At 39.2% G+C, this 21872-nt stretch overlaps 1 protein-coding gene across 3 annotated transcripts in view; it reads left to right on the top strand.

Annotated features, from left to right (window-relative positions):
* EML5 (EMAP like 5) overlaps positions 1-21872 on the top strand; it is a 155316-nt gene that overhangs the window by 70038 nt on the left and 63406 nt on the right. For 2 of the 3 annotated variants that reach the window (XM_069597237.1, XM_069597235.1), the window contains exons 13-20: positions 2354-2472; positions 4633-4819; positions 7889-7994; positions 11863-11956; positions 12890-12990; positions 17146-17348; positions 17960-18071; positions 19363-19490. In XM_069597237.1, coding sequence (XP_069453338.1) covers positions 2354-2472; positions 4633-4819; positions 7889-7994; positions 11863-11956; positions 12890-12990; positions 17146-17348; positions 17960-18071; positions 19363-19490 — 1050 coding nt within the window. Of the gene's footprint in view, positions 1-2353; positions 2473-4632; positions 4824-7888; positions 7995-11862; positions 11957-12889; positions 12991-17145; positions 17349-17959; positions 18072-19362; positions 19491-21872 lie in introns of all 3 variants that reach the window. The other variant, XM_069597236.1, reaches the window with a different exon arrangement.

Genomic DNA, 21872 nt, shown 5'->3' with positions numbered 1-21872 from the left:
AGACCTATATATAGAAAACTATATAGAAAACACTGATGAAAGAAATCAAAGAGGACACTAATAGACGGAGATATATACCATGTTCATGGATCGGAAGAATCAATATAGTGCAAAAGAGTATACTACCCAAAGCAATTTACAAATTCAATGCAATCCCTATCAAGCTACCAGCAATATTTTTCACAGAACTAGAACAAATAATTTCAAGATTTGTATGGAAATACAAAAAACCTCAAATAGCCAAAGCAATCTTGAGAAAGAAGAATGGAACTGGAGGAATCAACTTGCCTGACTTCAGGCTCTACTACAAAGCCACAGTCATCAAGACAGTATGGTACTGGCACAAAGACAGAAATATAGATCAATGGAACAAAATAGAAAGCCCAGAGATAAATCCACACACATATGGACACCTTATCTTTGACAAAGGAGGCAAGAATATACAATGGAGTAAAGACAATCTCTTTAACAAGTGGTGCTGGGAAAACTGGTCAGCCACTTGTAAAAGAATGAAACTAGATCACTTTCTAACACCGCACACAAAAATAAACTCAAAATGGATTAAAGATCCAAATGTAAGACCAGAAACTATAAAACTCCTAGAGGAGAACATAGGCAAAACACTCTCCGACATAAATCACAGCAGGATCCTCTATGATCCACCTCCCAGGATACTGGAAATAAAAGCAAAAATAAAAAAATGGGATCTAATTAAAATTAAAAGCTTCTGCACAACAAAGGAAACTATAAGCAAGGTGAAAAGGCAGCCTTCTGAATGGGAGAAAATAATAGCAAATGAAGCAACTGACAAACAACTAATCTCAAAAATATACAAGCAACTTAGGCAGCTCAATTCCAGAAAAATAAACGACCCAATCAAAAAATGGGACAAAGAACTAAATAGATATTTCTCCAAAGAAGACATATGGATGGCTAACAAACACATGAAAAGATGCTCAACATCACTCATTATTAGAGAAATGCAAATCAAAACCACAATGAGGTACCACTTCACACCAGTCAGAATGGCTGCGATCCAAAAATCTGCAAGCAATAAATGCTGGAGAGGGTGTGGAGAAAAGGGAACCCTCTTACACTGTTGGTGGGAATGCAAACTAGTACAGCCACTTTGGAGAACAGTGTGGAGATTCCTTAAAAAATTGCAAATAGAACTACCTTATGACCCAGCAATCCCACTGCTGGGCATACACACCGAGGAAACCAGAATTGAAAGAGACACATGTACCCCAATGTTCATCACAGCACTGTTTATAATAGCCAGGACATGGAAACAACCTAGATGTCCATCAGCAGATGAATGGATAAGAAAGCTGTGGTACATATACACAATGAAGTATTACTCTGCCATTAAAAAGAATACATTTGAATCAGTTCTGATGAGATGGATGAAACTGGAGCCTATTATGCAGAGTGAAGTAAGCCAGAAAGAAAAACACCAATACAGTATACTAACACATATATATGGAATTTAGAAAGATGACAATGACGACCCTGTATGCAAGACAGCAAAAAAGACACAGATGTGTATAAGGGACTTTTGGACTCAGAGGGAGAGGGAGGGGGTGGGATGATTTGGGAGAATGGCATTGTAACATGTATAATATCATGTAAGAATCGAATCGCCAGTCTATGTCCGACGCAGGATACAGCATGCCTGGGGCTGGTGCATGGTGATGACCCAGAGAGATGTTATGGGGAGGGAGGTGGGAGGGGGGTTCATGTTTTGGAACGCATGTACACCCGTGGTGGATTCATGTCAATGTATGGCAAAACCAATACAGTATTGTAAAGTAAAATAAAGTAAAAATAAAAATTAAAAAAATAATAATAATAAATATAATGAAACAAATCACCAGTCCAGGTTCAATGCATGATACTGGATGCTTGGGGCTGGTGCACTGGGACGACCCAGAGGGATGGTATGGGGAGGGAGGAGGGAGGGAGGGTTCAGGATGGGGAACACATGTATACCTGTAGCGGATTCATGTTGATGTATGGCAAAACCAATACAATATTGTAAAGTAATTAACCTCCAATTAAAATAAATAAATTTATATTAAGAAATCTAAAAAAAATAAAAATAAAATGTTCTCATACGAAGTATAAAAACTACACAGAAACTGATATGTATCTGTCAGTGTGATACTTAGACAATGTAAATTAGTTTGTCTTTCCAAGGAAGTAAATTTCAAAAAGAACCTTCCTATTTAAGACAGTTATTAAAAGTTTAGTGATCGTAGTTACCGCAATGTCTGAAGTTACATTAGGAATCTGCAACACCTTTATTAATTTATATTCTAAGAATATTTCTACTTATGTACATTATTTAAAGGTTTACAAAGAAGATCTACCTCAGCTTAAAGAACAATACAAAGAGAAACAAAGAAGTGGTACTTCTAAAAGAAGAGAGCGGGCTCCAGGAAATAGTGTCCGATTACACTTCGTTCATGGGTACAAACCAACTACTTTTCATTTATGTGTTTGAATTTTGGTTCACATTTACTAGCTGTGTGACTTTGAGCAAGTCACCTAACCTCTCTGTTTCTGTTTCACCATCTGTAAAATGGAAATAACAGTGCTTTACTTCATAGGGTTCTGGTGAGGAGTAAATAAGTTAATACTTGTAGTGACTTAGAGTATTATCTGGCACATAATAAGCACTATATAAGTGTTTGTTAAATAAAAAATTGTCTTGTGAAAATTTAGTATTTATAAGAAATTGATCTACCTTAAAACAAGAAAAAATAAGTGAAATAGATTATCATCTCCCCTGCTGCTGCTGCTGCTGCTGCTGCTGCTAAGTCGCTTCAGTCGTGTCCAACTCTGTGCGACCCCATAGATGGCTGCCCACCAAACTCCCCCGTCCCTGGGATTCTCCAGGCAAGAACACTGGAGTGGGTTGCCATTTCCTTCTCCAATGCATGAAAGTGAAGAGTGAAAGTGAAGTCACTCAGTCGTGTCTGACTCTTAGTGACCCCATGGAGTGCAGCCTACCAGGCTCCCCAGTCCATGGGATTTTCCAGGCAAGAGTACTGGAGTGTGGTGCCATTGCCTTCTCCACTCCGCTAAATATGTCTAATTTGGAATGATATTGTGGCTTGTTTTAGCCTAAGCAATTTGGCTTTCATGTCTTAATTTCAATAAAATACTGTTTCTGAATTCTCTTAGAACATCTGGCAATCCAGTGTTCACATTTCATCCTGGGACACCAGAATCTTCAATCCAGCTCTTTCCTTCCCTTCACCTAGTAATCATCTTACCTGGCTTATAATGTTTTTAAGAATTTGAAAACAGATTTATTGAGTAAAAGCTTTTTTACCTCCAGTGGAAGCATTTGGGGGTTTTTGTTTGTTTTCTTTGGAGTGTGGTTTATTCACAATGTGGTAGTTTCAGGTGTGCAGAAAACTGACTCAGTTGTACGTATACATGTATCTACTCTTTTTTTAGACTCCTTTCCCCTATACCATGATAGAGTATTGGCTAGTGCCCCCTGTGTTATGTGGTGTGTCCTCATTAGTTTTCTGTTTTACGTAAAGTATTGTGTGTATGTCACTCCCCATCTCTCAATTTATCCCTCCCCTCAATTCCCCCCGTCCCGTAGCACAAGTTTGTTTTCATATCTGTGACTCTATTCTGTTTTGTAAGTAAGTGCATTTGTACCATGTTTTAAGATTCCTCATATAAGTGATAGTGTGTGATATCTGTCTCTCTCTCTGACTTGCTTCACTTAGTGTGGCAGTCTCTAGGTCCATCCATGCTACTGCAAATGACTAAAATGAGCAGTATTTCTTTGTACTTAGGTTTTATGAATTGGGTTTCTTGAAGTTCCTATAAATGGAATTATATTGGTCATTTTTAGAGGACCTGGCTACTTTCTTCTGGACATATACATTATTTTTAAATTGTAGTTTAAACTTATTTTTGTTTATATATATATATCTAATATTTTCATGGTTCAACAATGTGTATGAAAGGACACACTCTGAAGATCTTCTCCCTACCTCTGCCCTCCTAGCTGTCATTCTGCCTTACCCAAAGGGAATTACTTTTACTTAATTTCAGAAATATTTATGTATAATACAAGTGACTACAAATGTACATTCTTTTCCATACCCTTTCACTTGTAAAAACAACTTTTTGCTTTATAGTATTTAAATTTTTTTTTTAAATTTTTTATTTTTTTTAATTTTAGTTTTTTATTTTTTAAATTTTAAAATATTTAATTCTTAAATGCATTCCCAAACATGAACCCCCCTCCCACCTCCCTCCCCATAACAACTTTCTGGGTCATCCCCATGCACCAGCCCCAAGCATGCTGCATCCTGCGTCAGACATAGACTGGCGATTCAATTCACATGATAGTATACATGTTAGAATGCAAATAGTAATGTACAGTATACACTTTTCTGTACTTTATTTCACTGAGTATTGTAGCTTGGATTTAGCTGTCTGTAATCAGAGCAGTTCAGAAAAGTTTTGGGATCTGAAATATTTGTGTTTTTTTAATTATTCAATATCTTGTAAAACTGGAAATTGAACATCCTCTGTATAGTCTGTATTTACCAGTGAAAGACCAAAGTTAATGTTATATGATATATTTTCTATATTTAGTTACAGAGGTTATGACTGTCGAAGTAATCTGTTTTATACTCAAATCGGTGAAATTGTGTACCATGTGGCAGCAGTGGGTGTCATTTATAATCGACAGCAGAACACCCAGCGCTTTTACCTGGGTCACGATGATGACATTCTCTGCCTGGCTGTTCATCCTTTGAAAGACTACGTGGCAACAGGCCAGGTAGGTCCTTTGAAAGACTATGTGATAACAGGCTAGACAGGTTAGACCTTTGTTTGGGTTTAAAATTAGATTAGTCCATTTTTTTCCTTTGGTATTCTTGGAAATGAATTCTTTGGAATGGGATTTTATTTTCATATTACAAATGAAAATTCTTTATTATAGTTTTCCTTAGAGTTTTATTGTTTTACTTATTATTCTAATTTGAATTTTGAACTGTGAGCTCTGACTTCACTTCTTTCTGTCAGAATAATATTTTTTTTTAATCTGTGAGTAAACGTTATAAAAAACATTAAGTTAAGAAGTCTGGTTTTTTAATTATCTAAAATAAATTATCTTAAGAAATGTTCTGTAACAAATAGGATGACTGTGTTTTTATTTTCCTATCATGATAGTAACATGTTCAGGTTTACCAAGGTAGAAAACACAGAAAAGTCATAGCTGATATACCTCTTTATATGTTTATTCTTAGAGAAGGAAAGGAAGGGGTATACCTATAAATTCTCGCTGCGTTTAAGCACTTTACTCTGCATAAGCACGTTACTAATTTCTTAATGTATATTTGCTTTATTCTCACCTCACCTATATGAGAGTGAAACCATTTTCCCCCAGCTTATAAATGAGGAATTTAGGTTTAAGGAAAATACGTGATTTTCTCAAAGATCTCTCAGCTGCTGCTGCTGCTGCTGCTGCTGCTGCTGCTGCTGCTGCTGCTGCTGCTGCTGCTGCTGCTGCTGCTGCTGCTGCTGCTGCTGCTGCTAAGTCGCTTCAGCCGTGTCTGACTCTGTGCGACCCCATAGACGGCAGCCCACCAGGCTCCCCTGTCCCTGAGATTCTCCAGGCAAGAACACTAGAGTGGGTTGCCATTTCCTTCTCCAATGTCTCAGCTAATACGTGGTAAAAACCCAACATCCTTAGTCTGTCTGGCTTTGAACGCTGGGTTAAGGATACCTTCGGGGATATATTGAGGGTAGGGGCAGGCAGCTTGCATCATCCCAGGTAGCTCCTTGAAAAGTGAGAAAACTCTCTCTCTCTCCCATCTCCCCTCCCTGGGTTTGCATCTCCCCTCAATGTTTATTTCTCCCCTTCCCTTCCCGACCTCCTTTTCTTCCCCTTTTCTTCCATTCATTCAAAAACACTCATAGAGCACGTGCTGCATGCCAGGAAAATCTCTGGAAATAAAAATAGAACATCTTCTTGCCGTGGTAAGACATTCATACTCTGTGAGGGAAGGCAAACGTGCAAGAAAATTGTGATGCAAGGTCAGAAGTATAGATCGGGGCTTCTTACCTTGGCACTGTTGACATTTGGGGCCAGATACTTTTTAGTTGTAAACATAACTGGATTTTTGTGCACAGTGGAATCCTGTGCGTTGCACAGTGTTAGCAGCATCTCTGGCCTCTGCACAGTAGATGCCAATTACACTGCCCCTCACTTGTGACAAACAAAAACATCTCTAGACAGCGTTTGGAAGGCAAAAGCCACCCCCTGCTGAGAACCACTAGGGTAGAGGTGTGTATAAAGCCCTTTTGAGATATAATAAAGGACTGGTTAATCATGCCTAATGGAATGGGAACCCCTCACAGAGATGATGCCATCTGAATTTAATAGCTTACCTGACAGAAGGCAGCTTGGGGAAGGTTTTCTGTTATGTTGTACAACAGTGGAGCAAAAAGAAAAAAGACTGAAATAAAAGAGTTCTTGGTGGACTTTAGTGGAAGAACTAATTAAATGGGTTAGCGGGGCCCTCAGGGGCACCATTTATCTTCACTGTTAGTTTATATCAAGGTTCCTCTTAACACACAGTTATGTGCCTGTTGTGTGTAGCAAGGATCACCTGCAGTGCTGTAGGAAGGAGTTTGGACATTATTCTGATACTGCTGGAATAAAACTGTAAAAACTGGTCATTTACTACATGATTCTGGCATTTTAGGGAATCTGGGCCAAATTAAATTAAAAGTCAGGATGCCCACAGGAGATCCCTGGATAACCAGTGTAGCGGAGGAATACCTTACCTCTTCCTATCCTAGACTTCTAGCTGGGACTCTGACAAAAAGACCAGGTTTCCCTGGTGGTTCAGATGGTAAAGAACCTGCCTGCAGTGCAGGAGACCTGGGTTTGATCCCTGGGTTGGGAAGACTCCCCTGAGAAGGGAATGGCAACCTGTGCCGTTAGCAGCAGCAGTTCATATCCCCTGAGAGAAACCTGAACCAGAGGCCACTCAATGGCGATTTAGAATCCCAGCTTACACGGACAGTAGTGGGCCTGTAGAGGAATGCCAGGCCAGAGGAAAGCATTGAATAACGTGGTGAAATGTTGACTGATCACAGTGTTGTTTTTTGTTATATATTTATAGAAAACGAACCTCAAAATCAATGATGATTGACAGCCCTATTATTTCAGGAGTTGCCTTTATAGAAAAAGCTATTATGTAATATATCTTAATCTGTATAGAGAAAGTGATTACTTCAGTCCAAAGGAATAATTAAAATTTAAGTCCTGTTAACCTGCTTGGTGCTTTAACCTGTCTGCATCTTTGTTGGTACCGTTATCTTAGTCTGGAATGTGCTTGCTTCCTTCTCCTTTTGTCCAAGACCTACACTTTTTGAAGGCCCAGGACAAGTAACATAATTTCCATGAAGATTTTCTCTACAGCCTTTCATCCTCATTAAGCACATATTACCAGATGGTTTTATTTTAGCAGAAAAGATCTCATTTTCCCAATGAGTTTGCAAAACTTATCTAGTTGTCTTAGTGCACACTGGCATACACTAGGTTGCTAACACTGCCAATAGTAGGTGCTCAGGAAGCATTATCTCTACTGATGAAGTAGAGGATATGGTTTAGGAGCTATATAGTTCTAGAACATTCCTATAAACACTGAGCCTAGTCTCATTAGCTTTTTAACAACCATATGGGAAAAATGTTGATCACATAATCTTTATGTTTTTACTTGATATCTATAGTAAATATGACAAAAGTTACAAAATATCTTGTTTTGTTTCCTTTTGTAGGTATGAAAATAAATGGTTTACTTGCATAAAATGACTTTTATCATTCTTTCTATTTTAGGTAGGTAGGGATCCCTCAATTCACATATGGGACACGGAAACCATTAAACCATTGTCGATATTAAAGGGCTACCACCAGTATGGTGTCTGTGCTGTTGATTTCTCAGGTAAGGGAATTTCTGTCTCAATAAGAATGATCAAAATTCAAAGGCAGTATACAGTATTTTTGTCTTAATCAGTGTTGCCTAAACTTGTCATTTAAAAATGACTTTCATGAGAGACTGTCAAGAAGGCAGATGGATCACATTGTAAAGGACCTAGGATGTGAATTTCATTCTAAATGTATGAGAGGTCACTGGAGCTTTAAATAAGGGAATAAAGTTATCTGATTGGCATTTTTTTAAAAAAGACCAATTATCAAGTGTGTATACTGTGGTCCTAGCCTATCAAGACTATGAAAGTGTGGGTTTACCAGCTGGTTTATAATTATAATTTAATGAGTGTAATTTTAATACCCATTATTATAAAGATGTTTTTATTTAAATAAAAGATGTTTGTCTAACCTCTGAGACGTCTCAGATACCGCTAGTGGTATATGTGTCCCACTTGGGCAAACCCTGATCTGCCTTACCGTTTTGCAGTCAGAGTAAACTTTGAAGATGTTTAGAGGGGAAACAGGGCTTCCCTCATAGCTCAGTCAGTTAAGAGTCTGCCTGCAATGCAGGAGACCCAGGTTTGATTCCTGGGTCGGGAAGATCCCCTGGAGAAGGGAATGGCAACCCACTCCAGTATTCTTGCCTGGAGAATCCCATGGACAGAGGAGCCTGGTAGGCTACAGTCCATCGCGTTGCAAGAGTCAGACAGGACTTAGTGACTAAACCACCACTACCACCAGGGTGAAAGCTAAGAAAGAAAGAGATGAAAACTAAAATACTTGTTTTATAACATTTCTTTGAAGTGACAGTTCTAATCTGTCTTACGAGAATAAGTTTAGATCTCAAAGTTAAGTCTTTGCTACACATATAAAAGTTTAACAACTACACTTAGATCTACAGTGAAGGCGAGGGTGTTGATTGGAAAGAGGGGCCAGTTCAGTCCGTGAGTCGTGTCCAACCCTTTGCAACTGCATGGACTGCAGCACGCCAGTAGGGAAAGAGGGTGAAATACCTTTAATAGAGAATTTTACATGAAGAAACAGTAAATTTGTGCTTTCTGCTGCTCTGTCTGGAGAGATGGTGAATTATTCATGTAGAGTTTGGGAGGGGATGTATTTACATGTACACATATCTGCCAAAAGTTAGGAAGCGGAATGATAGCTGAGTCAGTGAGAAAAATAACAGCTGTTAGGGATAACAAACCAATTAAGGTTTGCAGAAAGTATGGCAGAGTGGCAAACATTTTGTTACAGATTGAATCTTTCCAACTTCTAAACACATGCACACCTGCCAGTGTGGCTGACTTAGCTCAATCACTTGTCTAATATCCATTACTTACTACTTGACAGTTCAGTTCAGTCACTCAGTCGTGTCCAACTCTTTGCAACCCCATGAATCGCAGCATGCCAGGCCTCCCTGTCCATCACCAACTCCCGGAGTTCACTCAGACTCAAGTCCATCGAGTCAGTGATGCCATCCAGCCATCTCACCCTCTGTCGTCCCCTTCTCCTCCTGCCCCCAATCCCTCCTAGCATCAAAGTCTTTTCCAATGAGTCAACTCTTCGCATGAGGTGGCCAAAGTACTGGAGTTTCAGCTTCAGCATCATTCCTTCCAAAGAACACCCAGGGCTGATCTCCTTCAATATGGACTGGTTGGATCTCCTTGCAGTCCAAGGGACTCTCAAGAGTCTTCTCCAACACCGCAGTTCAAAAGCATCAATTCTTCAGCGCTCAGCCGCCTTCACAGTCCAACTCTCACATCCATACATGACTACTGGAAAAGCCATAGCCTTGACTAGACGGACCTTAGTCGGCAAAGTAATGTCTCTGCTTTTGAATATGTTATCTAGGTTGGTCATAACTTTTCTTCCAAGGAGTAAGGGTCTTTTAATTTCATGGCTGCAATCACCATCTGCAGTGATTTTGGAGCCCAAAAAAATAAAGTCTGACACTGTTTCCACTGTTTCCCCATCTATTTCCCATGAAGTGATGGGACTGGATGCCATGATCTTCGTTTTCTGAATGTTGAGCTTTAAGCCACCTTTTTCATTCTCCACTTTCACTTTCATCAAGAGGCTTTTTAGTTCCTCTTCACTTTCTGCCATAAGGGTGGTGTCATCTGCATATCTGAGGTTATTGATATTTCTCCTGGCAATCTTGATTCCAGCTCGTGTTTCTTCCAGTCCAGCATTTCTCATGATGTACTCTGCATATAAGTTAAATAAGCAGGCTTCCCTGGTGGCTCAGAGGGAAAGCATCTGCCTGCAGTGCCGGAGACCCGGGTTCAATCCCTGTGTTGGGAAGAGCCCCTGGAGAAGGAAATGGCAACCCACTCCGTACTCTTGCCTGAAAAATTCCATGGACAGAGGAGCCTGGTAAGATATAGTCCATGGGGTCACAAAGAGTCAGACACGACTGAGCGACTTCACTTTCACTTTCAAGCAGGGTGACAATTTACAGCCTTGATGTACTCCTTTTCCTATTTGGAACGCTAAGTGTTGCTTCCTGACCTGCATACAGGTTTCTCAAGAGGCAGGTCAGGTGGTCTGGTATTCCCATCTCTCTCAGAATTTTCCGCAGTTTATTGTGATCCGCACAGTCAAAGGCTTTGGCATAGTCAATAAAGCAGAAATAGATGTTTTTCTGGAACTCTCTTGCTTTTTCCATGATCCAGCAGATGTTGGCAATTTGATCTCTGGTTCCTCTGCCTTTTGTAAAACCAGCTTGAACATCAGGAAGTTCACAGTTCATGTACTGATGAAGCCTGGCTTGCAGAATTTTGAGCATTACTTTACTAGCATGTGGGATGAGTGCAATTGTGCGGTAGTTTGAACATTCTTTGGTATTGCCTTTCTTTGGGATTGGAATGAAAACCGACCTTTTCCAGTCCTGTGGCCACTGCTGAGTTTCCCAAATTTGCCGGCATATTCAGTGCAGCCCTTTCACAGTGACATCTAAAATAACTGATCTTCACTACAGTCTTTTTTTTTTTTTTTTCACAACAATCATATTAGTGGCATTATGTAGTTGTGGTGGTGGTTTAGTCACTTAGTCGTGTCTGACTCTCGCAACCCCGTGGACTGCAGCCTGCCAGGCTCCTCTGTCCATGGGATTCGCCTGGCAAGAATACTGGAGTGGGTTGCCATTTCTTTCTCCGGGGGATCTTCCCAACCCAGGGATCAAACCCGGGTCTCCTGCATCACAGCCAGATTCTTAACTGACTGAGCTATGTGAGAAGTTGTAACCTGTATCTTTTTTACTTGACTAACTTTTTATAATCCCTATGACTTCTTTTATCGCAGTAGAGTTCCTCTGGTGAATTTCAGTGGTGTGTATCGCTTCTTCCTTCCTTCTTAGTTTTCTCTTCCCTTCTCATCTCTCAAATATCTTTCTTCCGCTTTGCTTATCTTCCTCCTTTCCCCTATCCCAGGCTGATAGATAGATGAGGTCAATGAGGTCAGAGAAAAAGCAGGTAAGTGCAGTGAGAACCTATCCTCCCCGTTATGAATTCTGCTTTTTTCAGAGCTGTGTGCATTGTTGTTGTTTAGTCGCTAAGTCATGACCAACTCTTTTGTGACCCCGTGGACTGCAGCCCACCAGTCTCCTCTGTCCACGGGATTTCCCAGGCAAGAATGTTGGAGGAGGTTGCCATTTCTTCCTCCAGGGGCTCTTCCCAGCCTAGGGATTAAGCCCAAGTCTCCTGCATTGACAGGTGGATTCTTCACTACTGAACCACCAGGAAAGCCCAGCAATATGCATGCCTACTATTTAACATTATTTTGTAAAATTTTAAATATGGCACTGTGGTGACAGAATGCGTACTGTTTTTTTATCTTCTGAATGTTAATGGTCAGTTTGTTTCTCTGATTAATTTTCAAAGCTGATGGGAAACGTTTGGCTTCAGTTGGAATAGATGATAGCCACACTGTTGTGCTGTGGGACTGGAAGAAAGGAGAGAAACTTTCAGTAGCAAGGTAGGGAAGGAAACTTGATTATCACATTGGCAAAAGACTGAAATTCCTTTGGACTTAAATTTTTTTAATTATAACAGTTTTGAAATCAAGTAAACATGTAACATTTTAATTGCTGCTGCCTTTATTACCATTGAATAAATAGTGTAATTGTGGTAAAAAGATGATTTCAGAATTCATTTGTAGGTTTATCCTTTGTGAACACACTTATTAATGTAACTATAATATCATATTGGAAGTAGCTATTATCTGAATTCTTACAATGAATTTCACTGTAAGATAAGCTATTCTGTAGTCATTTGAAAACATGATAAAATGCTTATGTATTTGAGTGAAAGGAGATACATATACACATATTACAAAGAAGCTATAGAGTATTTTCTGTTGTAGTTTTCATTTCCTAAATTTCTACAGTGAGAATTATTATTTCTGTAATAGTAAAAATATTAACAATTGCTTTAAAGGAGGAAATAGTCAGCAGGGTCAGAGACTATTTTTTAACTTTGAGTTCCCTAAAAAGATACATAAAGCATTTTAAAAATATAGATAAATGCTTTTCTCACAGTGTATAAACAGTACCCAGATAAAAGATAGTTTAAGAGGACTTTGTAAAGATTATATTAAGCTATAACTGAGTACTATTAAAAATTTTTTTCTTTAACTCATTTATGCCACAAATGACATTGTCTTTGCACAGTACTATAGTAGATGCTATCCAAAATAAGTTCAGTTCTTACTGTTCCTTTTAAGATTCTGTTGAGAAGAGTTAATGAATTACAGTAATGGCAGAATGACAAGTGTACAGAAGCGTGATTACACAGCCCAAGGGACCAAGCATCTAGTAATGGAGCGATCAAGATAGGGTGTGGACTAGGCAGAAGGTTATTACAGGGGAAATTTATCTTTAGCGTTAAAGTGTTTCTGTATTTATTTCAGAGGAAGTAAAGATAAGATTTTTGTTGTAAAAATGAACCCATACGTGCCTGATAAATTAATTACAGCTGGAATTAAACACATGAAGTTTTGGCATAGAGCAGGTAAGGAAGTGCTTCTATTTTTTTCCTTTGAAATTTTAAGTAAGTGTTACTTTTGAGGCTTCCCTGGTGGCTCAGACAGTAAAGCGTCTTAAGTGCAATGTGGTATTGAAGTCTGGAATTCAGTCAGTAGTAACATATCAAACATGTTGGGTTTTCAGTTTTGACAAGTAGTCTACAGTATATTAAGATGGTAATGTTATGGGAAACTGGGTGGGTGAGAAGTATATGAGGACACTTTGTGTTATCTTTGCATCTTCTTTGAAAATCTAAAATTATCCAAAATGAAAAGTTCATTTTAAAAAACAATCCACAGTTTTCTTGATACATTTTAAACAAATGTTTTATCATCATTTATTGGCTGCACTGATAGTGTTCATATTTGAAAAAAAAATGTAATTTATGAAATTAATCAAGTGATGTCTGGACTTCCTTCCTCTGTTAAAGACATGTTTTGTAATCCTAACTGAAAATGAAAAATTTTCTCAAAGTTGTTTATGTGCTATAAAATGATATAGAAATAGAATGTTTTATCACCTTAATAATTTAGTGAATTACTGGCAGTAGAAGTTCCCGTTTTAAAATTAGAAAGTCTCTTTTCCAGATTATATAGTGTACTTATAAGTTCCAGCAGTTTGACAGAGTCTCAGTACACTTAAACTTTTTGGATAAAATGTGAAGTTATAGAGAGGAGTGAAGCGTAGGTTAGGAAAGAATAGGCTTGGTGAAGATATTTCCCAGGTTGAATTAGCTTTCAGTTGTTAACTACTTTGAACATGAGTCGATTTTCAGATTTGAATTTAAGACTATCACAAATTCACTGTATCATTGTGTTCTATTAACACATTTGCAAAGTGGAAAGTACTTTCACATTTGTACTTTTCATTCCCATATGTTTAGACAAAACTTCTGAGTATCTTGGTAAGTTGGAATTGCAGATACCCAGCAAGGCAAGTAATGCTTATTATTGCAGTATTGAAAAAAATTAAACTATGAATTTGTTGGATATAAGAGACTTAAAGAAAGCATATATTTAAAATGAAGAGGCTTGCAGTCGAATGTGTCCTTAATTTTGGTTAGACGTGAAGTAGACCTGAGACTGAACCAGGAGAGGCCGATGTGAAGGCTCGGGTGCATCTCAGTGCTTCCCACTCTCAGGGCTCTGATTCAGAGTTCACTGGTCGACTGGGAAATAAGTAGCCACTCTGTTAATCTGAATAAGTGCCATCTGACTATCTTCTTCCCGGAGAAGGCAATGGCAGCCCACTCCAGTACTCTTGCCTGGAAAATCCCATGGACGGAGGAGCCTGGTGGGCTGCAGTCCACGGGGTCGCTAAGAGTCGGACATAACTGAGCGACTTCCCTTTCACTTTTCACTTTGATGCATTGGAGAAGGAAACGGCAACCCACTCCAGTGTTCTTGCCTGGAGAATCCCAGGGACGGGGGAGCCTGGTGGGCCGCCGTCCATGGGGTCGCACAGAGTCGGACACGACTGCAGCGACTTAGCAGCAGCAGCAGCCCATCTTCTACATGCATAGCTTTATGTACACAAAGTTAAAGATGACTTAGGACCGAGACTGAAAGGGCCTCTTACCTCCTGTCCCAGACACAGTCTTAGAGAAGTTTACTCTAAGAAGCTTGAACTGTCTTCCATGGCTGGTGGGGCCGGGAGCCACTGGAAGTTTTTAAATGCAGCAATGACATGAGCTTGTACAGTACAGACATTCTGTGCTGTGTGTGTCCGGAAACTTAATAATGATCATCTAAAGCAGAGGTGGAAAACACCGTAACTGGCCAAATTAGTAAATATTTTAGGCTTTTCAGACCCAGAGACAAAAATCAAGAATACAATGTAGGAACTTACAGGACAAGAGAGAAAACTCCTACCCTACCACGCCTATTCTTTCCTTCAAAAGCAGGTGGTGGCAGGATTTGCCCTACAGCCCATAGTTTGCTGGCCCTGCCCTGAATGGACAAGTGTGCTCTAGTGAAAGCCGTTCCCTTCCACTTGCATGCTGGAACCTGTCTCTCACCCGTTCAGGGACATCGCTCCAGCTCTCCTTCACTTTCTCCCCCGTGCCTTCAGGTTCCCTCTCTGCTCTTGACACATGTGGTGCCACTGCTCCATCTTAAATAAGTAAAGCAGGAACCCTCTTTCAGCTCTACCCTCCAGTTGCTAATCAGTTTCCTCTTCTAATCTACCTACTAAAACATGTCCAAATAGTTACTTACACTTCATACCCTGTTTTTGTTTGTTTGTTTTTTAATTTATGTGACTGCACCAGATCTTAGTTGCAGCTTGTGGGGTCTAGCTCCCTGACCAGGGATTGTACCCCGGCCGCCTGCTTGGGAGTGCAGAGTCTTAACCACTGGACCACCGGGGAAGCCCCTATTTACACTTTAAATTTGCTCTTTATCTTCGCCTTCTTTTGAGAGAAGTGTAATCTATTTTTTCCCCCTCACCACTTGACTTTAACTGCCCTTGCAAGTGCGCTCGAAATTCTGTCTGCTATGTTAAGAAAAGACAGTCTTTCAAATACATTTGAAATGATTGCTTTTCATCATTTTCTGTGCTACCACCAGGCCCATACCACCGTTATCATTTGCCCAGATGATCCATATAGCCTAACTCTTATCCTTGCTACTATTCAAATTATCCTTAACACAGAAATCTGAACAAACCTGGTAATAAGTGATACACAGCGTCTTGTCATTCCGCTACCCAAATGTTTTTCATCTCATTTAGAGTAAAAGTTAAATCCTTACAGTGCTTACTGTGCTACTGTTGCCAAGCTGTCCTCTGCAGCTGAGACAACGTAGAATCCAATAATGGTGAAAAGAGTTCCTGGGCTTTCTCCTGTGCAAGACTGGGGGATGTAAAATATCACTTAAATTTTATGGTGGTCAAAATTTGTATTTCTCTAATTATTAATGAGCTTCTATTGGTCATTTATTACCTATTGATAGGTTCTGCCCATTTTTCCAAATGAATTCATTATATATATATATTGTGGTGGTGGATTAGTTGTGAAGTCACGTCCAATTCTTGTGGATTCTCATGGATTGTAGCCCACCAGGCTCCTTTGTCCATAGGCTTTTCCAGGCAAAAGTACTGGAGTGAGTTGCTATTTCCTTCTCCAGGGGATCCTCCTGACCCAGGGATCGAACCTTGGTCTCCTGCACTGCAGGCAGATTCTTTACTGACTGACCTATTAGGGAAGCCCATATATATTTCTTGAATAAATGATTGAATAATGAGTTCATTTGGAAAAATGGGCAAAACATATCAATAGGCAATGAATGACCAATAAGGACCAAGTATTCTTGAAAGGTGAGAAGGCACAGGAACTCTTTTCACCATTAATGAGACTATACATTGTTCTATCAACTTTAGAGGACAGTTTGGCGACAGAGATGAGAGCTCTCATCTCTGTGCTATTTTTTTGCAGATATTCTATGACCACTCCTAAGCGATCCTAGACAATCCCTTACAATTTTATAGAAAAGGCCCTTGCAAGAATGTTTAGAGCAGCATTGTTTTCAGTGGCCAAGTCTTGGGAACAGATTTATTTGTCCTCATTGGTAGGAAAATGTTATCTGGGATATAAGATGCTGTGATAGAATGCTGTGTAGTTATGAAAACGAGGTTTCTTGGGGTAAAACTCCATCGCAAATCATTGGTGAAAAGAGTAGGCTTCAAAAGAAGACATATAGGATGATATTTATGGAAAGTTTTAAACATGAAAAAAGATCTATTACCTAAGGATGCATAAATAAGTAGTAAAATATGTTGTAGTAATATTGTCTAAGTTGATAATGGACATAGAAGAGTTGTGCTTTTTATGACTTTTTGTATCAACTCTGTAATATATATTTTTCTTAGAAATTAATCGAAAGATGGATTTGAACTGACTTTTAGCATACATATTTGTTTATCCAAAAGCTGTGACTTCAGGCGCCCGTGGGTATGGCTGCCTCAGCCAAGCAAGGTGTTTTCCAGGTCACCGATCGAGAGACCTGTATTTTTTTTTTTTTAACTCCCCTCACTGTTACGTGTCTTTCTCTTTAAATAAGAAAAACAGCAGAGAAGAAATCTTATGGCTTTGTATTTTACACGTTTTGAAAGTGGCACTTTCATAATATTTTTTATGAACCAGGGGGAGGATTGATTGGAAGAAAAGGCTACGTGGGCACCCTGGGGAAAAGTGACACCATGATGTGTGCAGTATATGGATGGACTGAGGAGATGGCTTTTTCTGGAACGTCCACAGGAGACGTGTGTATCTGGCGAGACATCTTTCTTGTAAAGACAGTTAAAGCACATGATGGACCAGTGTTCAGTATGCATGCACTGGAAAAAGTAAGTCACTTAAAAAAATTCTGAATTAAACATAGTGTGACCATGGAATGTAAAACATTTCCACAAGTACAAGAGCACTGCCTTTCCACTCAGCTGAGCTGCCCAATAATGATATGTGAGCTGGAGTCTTCCTGACCTAAAATAAGGTCTGGGTTCAAACTCCTGAACCCAGAATAGAATATGTCTGCTGTTAACATTTTTTTAACTTATTAATAGTATTTGTTAATCATTTGCTATGTGTCGAAAATTGTTTACGTGTTTTACATGTTGTCACCATATCCCGTGAGGTGGCTATTATTACTGTCCCTTCTTTTTAAAGGATGGAATTATGAAGCCTCCAGGTGAAGGTGGTAGAGCTACGTTATGGCTCCAGATTGGAAACTGCTTTCAAAGTCCTAGTCTAAAAGTAAAATGTTTTGTGTCACTGTAAATATTTCTGCAGGTTCCATGTTGATGTTTAAAAAATGTAATGGATTCTATGTTTGTTTTTTACATGCTATAATTTTTGGCTGTAAATTTTGTTTTCTCTAGAGTTTTCATTATAAAGAAAGATGATTATTCTAAAAATACTTAGACTTTTATTAACGTAATTAAACCTTTCACTTTTATAGGGGTTTGTAACTGGAGGGAAAGATGGGGTAGTCGCTCTTTGGGATGACTCCTTTGAAAGATGTCTCAAGACCTACGCTATAAAAAGAGCTGCTTTGGCCCCAGGATCTAAAGGTGATTTGAGATTTGCAGATTTGTAGGAAAAAAGATCAATTGCTCATTAACATGGTGAATCCTGAGGTGGAGCACATGGGGTGCAGTTTTCCTTCTTTACTAAACATGTGTTTAGTATTCAGTATTAAAAAGAGAAGCTACTTATCTGGATCCCAGAATCTTGGCTGTCCTTTCAAAATCTATTCTCAGTGATACACATAGTAAAATGTAAACAAATATAAGACGGTTGTTTTTAACATTTGTAATTTTTCAAAGAAAGTCGCCATGTGAATGTCACATTTACCGCCAGTCAGGGATTTGTTTTCAGACTTGGCCTTTTGTTTACCATAGAGTTTTATTGACCCTCCTCTCTCACCCTTCCTGCATCAAGGCACTGCAGCGTTCTGTCTCTGCCCTCCAGGCCTGTCTACCTGCTATCATTTGTCCTAGAATTTCCCCTTTCCCCACCCTCCCACTTCCTCCAGTTACCTGACCATATACCATTTTGGGGGCTTCCCAGGTGACACGGTGGCAAAGAATGTGCCTGCCAGTGCAGGAGACACAAGAGACACGGGTTCAATCCCTGGGTCGGGAAGATCCCCTGGAGAAGGAAATGGCCACCCACTCCAGTGTTCTTGCCTGGGGAATCCCATGGACAGAGGAGCCTGTGGTCCACAGGAGCCCGCGGGGTCGCGAAGAGTCGGAGATGACAGCGCACGTGTGCACACACTCATCATTCAAATCACAAACACTGTTTCTTCTAGGAGGATTCCCTACACCCCCACCCCCTCCCACCTCAGGAAAGGTTCAGTTCCTGTTTTTCCCTTTTCAGTATGTTCTTCACACAGGGTCTGTTTTCCTCATTGAATGCTCTGTGAGGGCAGGCGCTCGGCTCTGTCACGTCTACCAGTACATCTCTGAAGCCTGCCTAGGGCCCAGTAAACATAAATGAATTAATCTTAAGTCGAATTGAATTAAAATTACGAACCAGAATATTGTACATGCTCTAAGAGGGGCCGGAGGTGGGTGAGGAGCAAATATAGAAGGAAAAGAAACAGTTGTCAGACTGGTAGTAGGGGATCTGGGATAATATATAATAATGGGATTGTAGTATGTAAGTGGTTCTCACTTTTGAGATTAGTAAATTGAATGATTGAGAAAAATATGATATGTTTATTAGAATATTTAAGATATAGGAGAAAGCAGCTTTGTAAGATGATTTGCATTGTCAAAACAGCATCATTGGCAGGATATACATCCTTGTATTATATTAACTTCATACCTAGAAGAACATCTCCATTTAACATTTTAGGTCTTCTCTTGGAAGATAACCCATCTATACGTGCCATATCATTAGGACATGGTCATATCTTAGTTGGCACAAAGAATGGTGAAATACTAGAAGTGGATAAAAGTGGCCCAATAACACTTCTGGTCCAGGTAATTTTAAATATTAATGTGTTTTTTCCCCCTTTGTATACAGTCAGTTCAATACATAAAAGCCAAAAGCTGACAGTGGTGAAAAATACTGTTAAATTATTTAGGGAAATACTTGTTAATATTTGCAAAAAAATTAAATTTAATTATAGCTAAATAATGGGCTTCCCTGGTGGCTCAGAGGTTAAAGCGTCTGCCTGCAATGCGGGAGACCTGGGTTCAATCCCTGGGTCGGGAAAATCCCCTGGAGAAGGAAATGGCAACCCACTCCAGTATTCTTGCCTGGAGAATCCCATGGACAGAGGAGCCTGGTGGGCTACAGTCCACGGGGTCGCAAAGAGTCAGACACAACTGAGCGACTTCACTCACTCACTTACTCACTCATAGCTAAATGAGTAGTATCAATAAATAATATGCACATTATCATGTGGAATAATTACCAATATTTTCAGTAATTTATTACAAAACAAACCAGTAGAAAGAAAAGCTAGTTGTAGTTAATTTAACCCAGCCCATTTATTTTATATTTTATTTCTTTGAAATACATTTGTTGAACCTAAGGCAGTTATTTTTCTATGAAACTCTTTAGTTCATTCTTTCTCAAGTTTCTAACTTAGAAAAGCAAAAACTGAATGTGTGCCAAAATTTTACTCCTGAAAACATTTATGAGTGAAAATATGTTAATAATTTTGAAAATCCAGAAGTACAATCTTTGTGTGGTAGAAATATAAAATGAAATAGCAGAATTAGCTAATCCTTAACATTTCTATCAGGAATGCTATATTAATTTTTCAGTTTACATTTCCTATATATGTTATGGCTTTTGATCCTATAAGGCATAGCAGGTGAGGTAGGATCTACACTAATGGAAAATTGCCCTCATGCAACTGTGTATAGTAACACCCTTTGAGTTTTGTTTTTTACCCTGAGAAAGAATTGTTTTCTTTCTTAATGCAGACTGATTTCTTCCAACCCTTACTTCATTCCTGTTAAGTCACCAAAGAGCACGTGTAGATGAAAGCGCTGTGCTTTAGGGTTAGCAGACTGTCCTAATGTAACAAGGAGAATCTGTAAGCAAAGAGCAGAACACTGCATGTTAGATTACCTGTGAAACCTTCATGTCTTACTCTTTAATTTCAGTCACATGATATTCCTTTAAAGTAAAAAGGTGTTGGAGTCATGGTGTTTAACTATGATCTCCTGGAAAATATTTACACAGATACAGTTTTACAGATGAATCCATATATGGGCTTGTTCAAAAATATAGATGGTTTCATAATTACAAGAAAAGATTTTTAGAAGTAATAAATGACATCTTATTGTTTTCTAATATTTATTATAGAATTAAAGATTTCAAATATCTACTGTCTCCTAAATATCAGAAACAAGACAAGGATACCGGGTCTCACCATTATTTTCCAACATTGTGTGTGAGGTCTGGGCCAATCCAGTAAAACAAAACATAAAAGGTATATGTATTAGAAACAAATGGATGACCCTGGATGGATACCAGTATTGTAAGATGTTATAATTTATGCCTTGAACAAGAGAATAAACTGAAAAATTATTATAACTAATTAAGTCCATAGGCATTTATGCAGAATCAGCATGTGAAGGTCAGTAGTATTCCTACATGGTCTAGCTGATCTAGCAATGACCAGCTAAAACAAATGACACAAAAATGGTACTCACAAAGAAAACTGCAGAGTAACCAGAGATAAAGATGGTTGAAAAAATGCAAGACCTGTACTAAGAAAGCTATACAATTTCACTAAAGATATAAGAGACTTATAAGTAAATAATTCAGTATGAGCCTGATCCAAATCCTAATGACATTTTTCCCAAATGCTGGGAAGATTTTTTTTTATCATCTAGAAGAGAAACTATTTAAAAGTAGTCAAAAAGTCTTTTTGGGAAACTTTCCTTGCTAGAAATAAATATAATATAAAACTATAGTAATTTAAAGTGTGGGAATATACGTACACCACAGAAGTGCATTCCTATATGTACCGAAAACCCACACTCAACTGTGTTTGTAGCGGCAGTGTGCTGTGAATCAGTTTGTGGACTGCTGCTGCTGCTGCTGCTAAGTCGCTTCAGTTGTGTCCAACACTGCGACCCCATAGATGGCAGCCCACCAGGCTCCCCCGTCCCTGGGATTCTCCAGGCAAGAACACTGGAGTGGGTTGCCGTTTCCTTCTCCAATGCATGAAAGTGAAAAGTGAAAGTGAAGTCGCTCAGTCGTGTCTGACTCTTAGTGACCCCATGGACTGCAGCCCACCAGGCTCCTCCATCCATGGGATTTTCCAGGCAAGAGTACTGGAGTGGGTTGCTAGCGCCTCTCAACAGTATTAAATCTTCTGATCCATGAACATGGATCTCTCC

This window comes from Ovis canadensis, chromosome 7, assembly GCF_042477335.2.
Source record: "Ovis canadensis isolate MfBH-ARS-UI-01 breed Bighorn chromosome 7, ARS-UI_OviCan_v2, whole genome shotgun sequence".
Classification (NCBI taxonomy): Eukaryota; Metazoa; Chordata; class Mammalia; order Artiodactyla; family Bovidae; genus Ovis; species Ovis canadensis.
The sequence above is the reverse complement of the archived record's forward strand: the minus strand, read 5'-3'. Positions and strand labels throughout refer to the sequence as shown.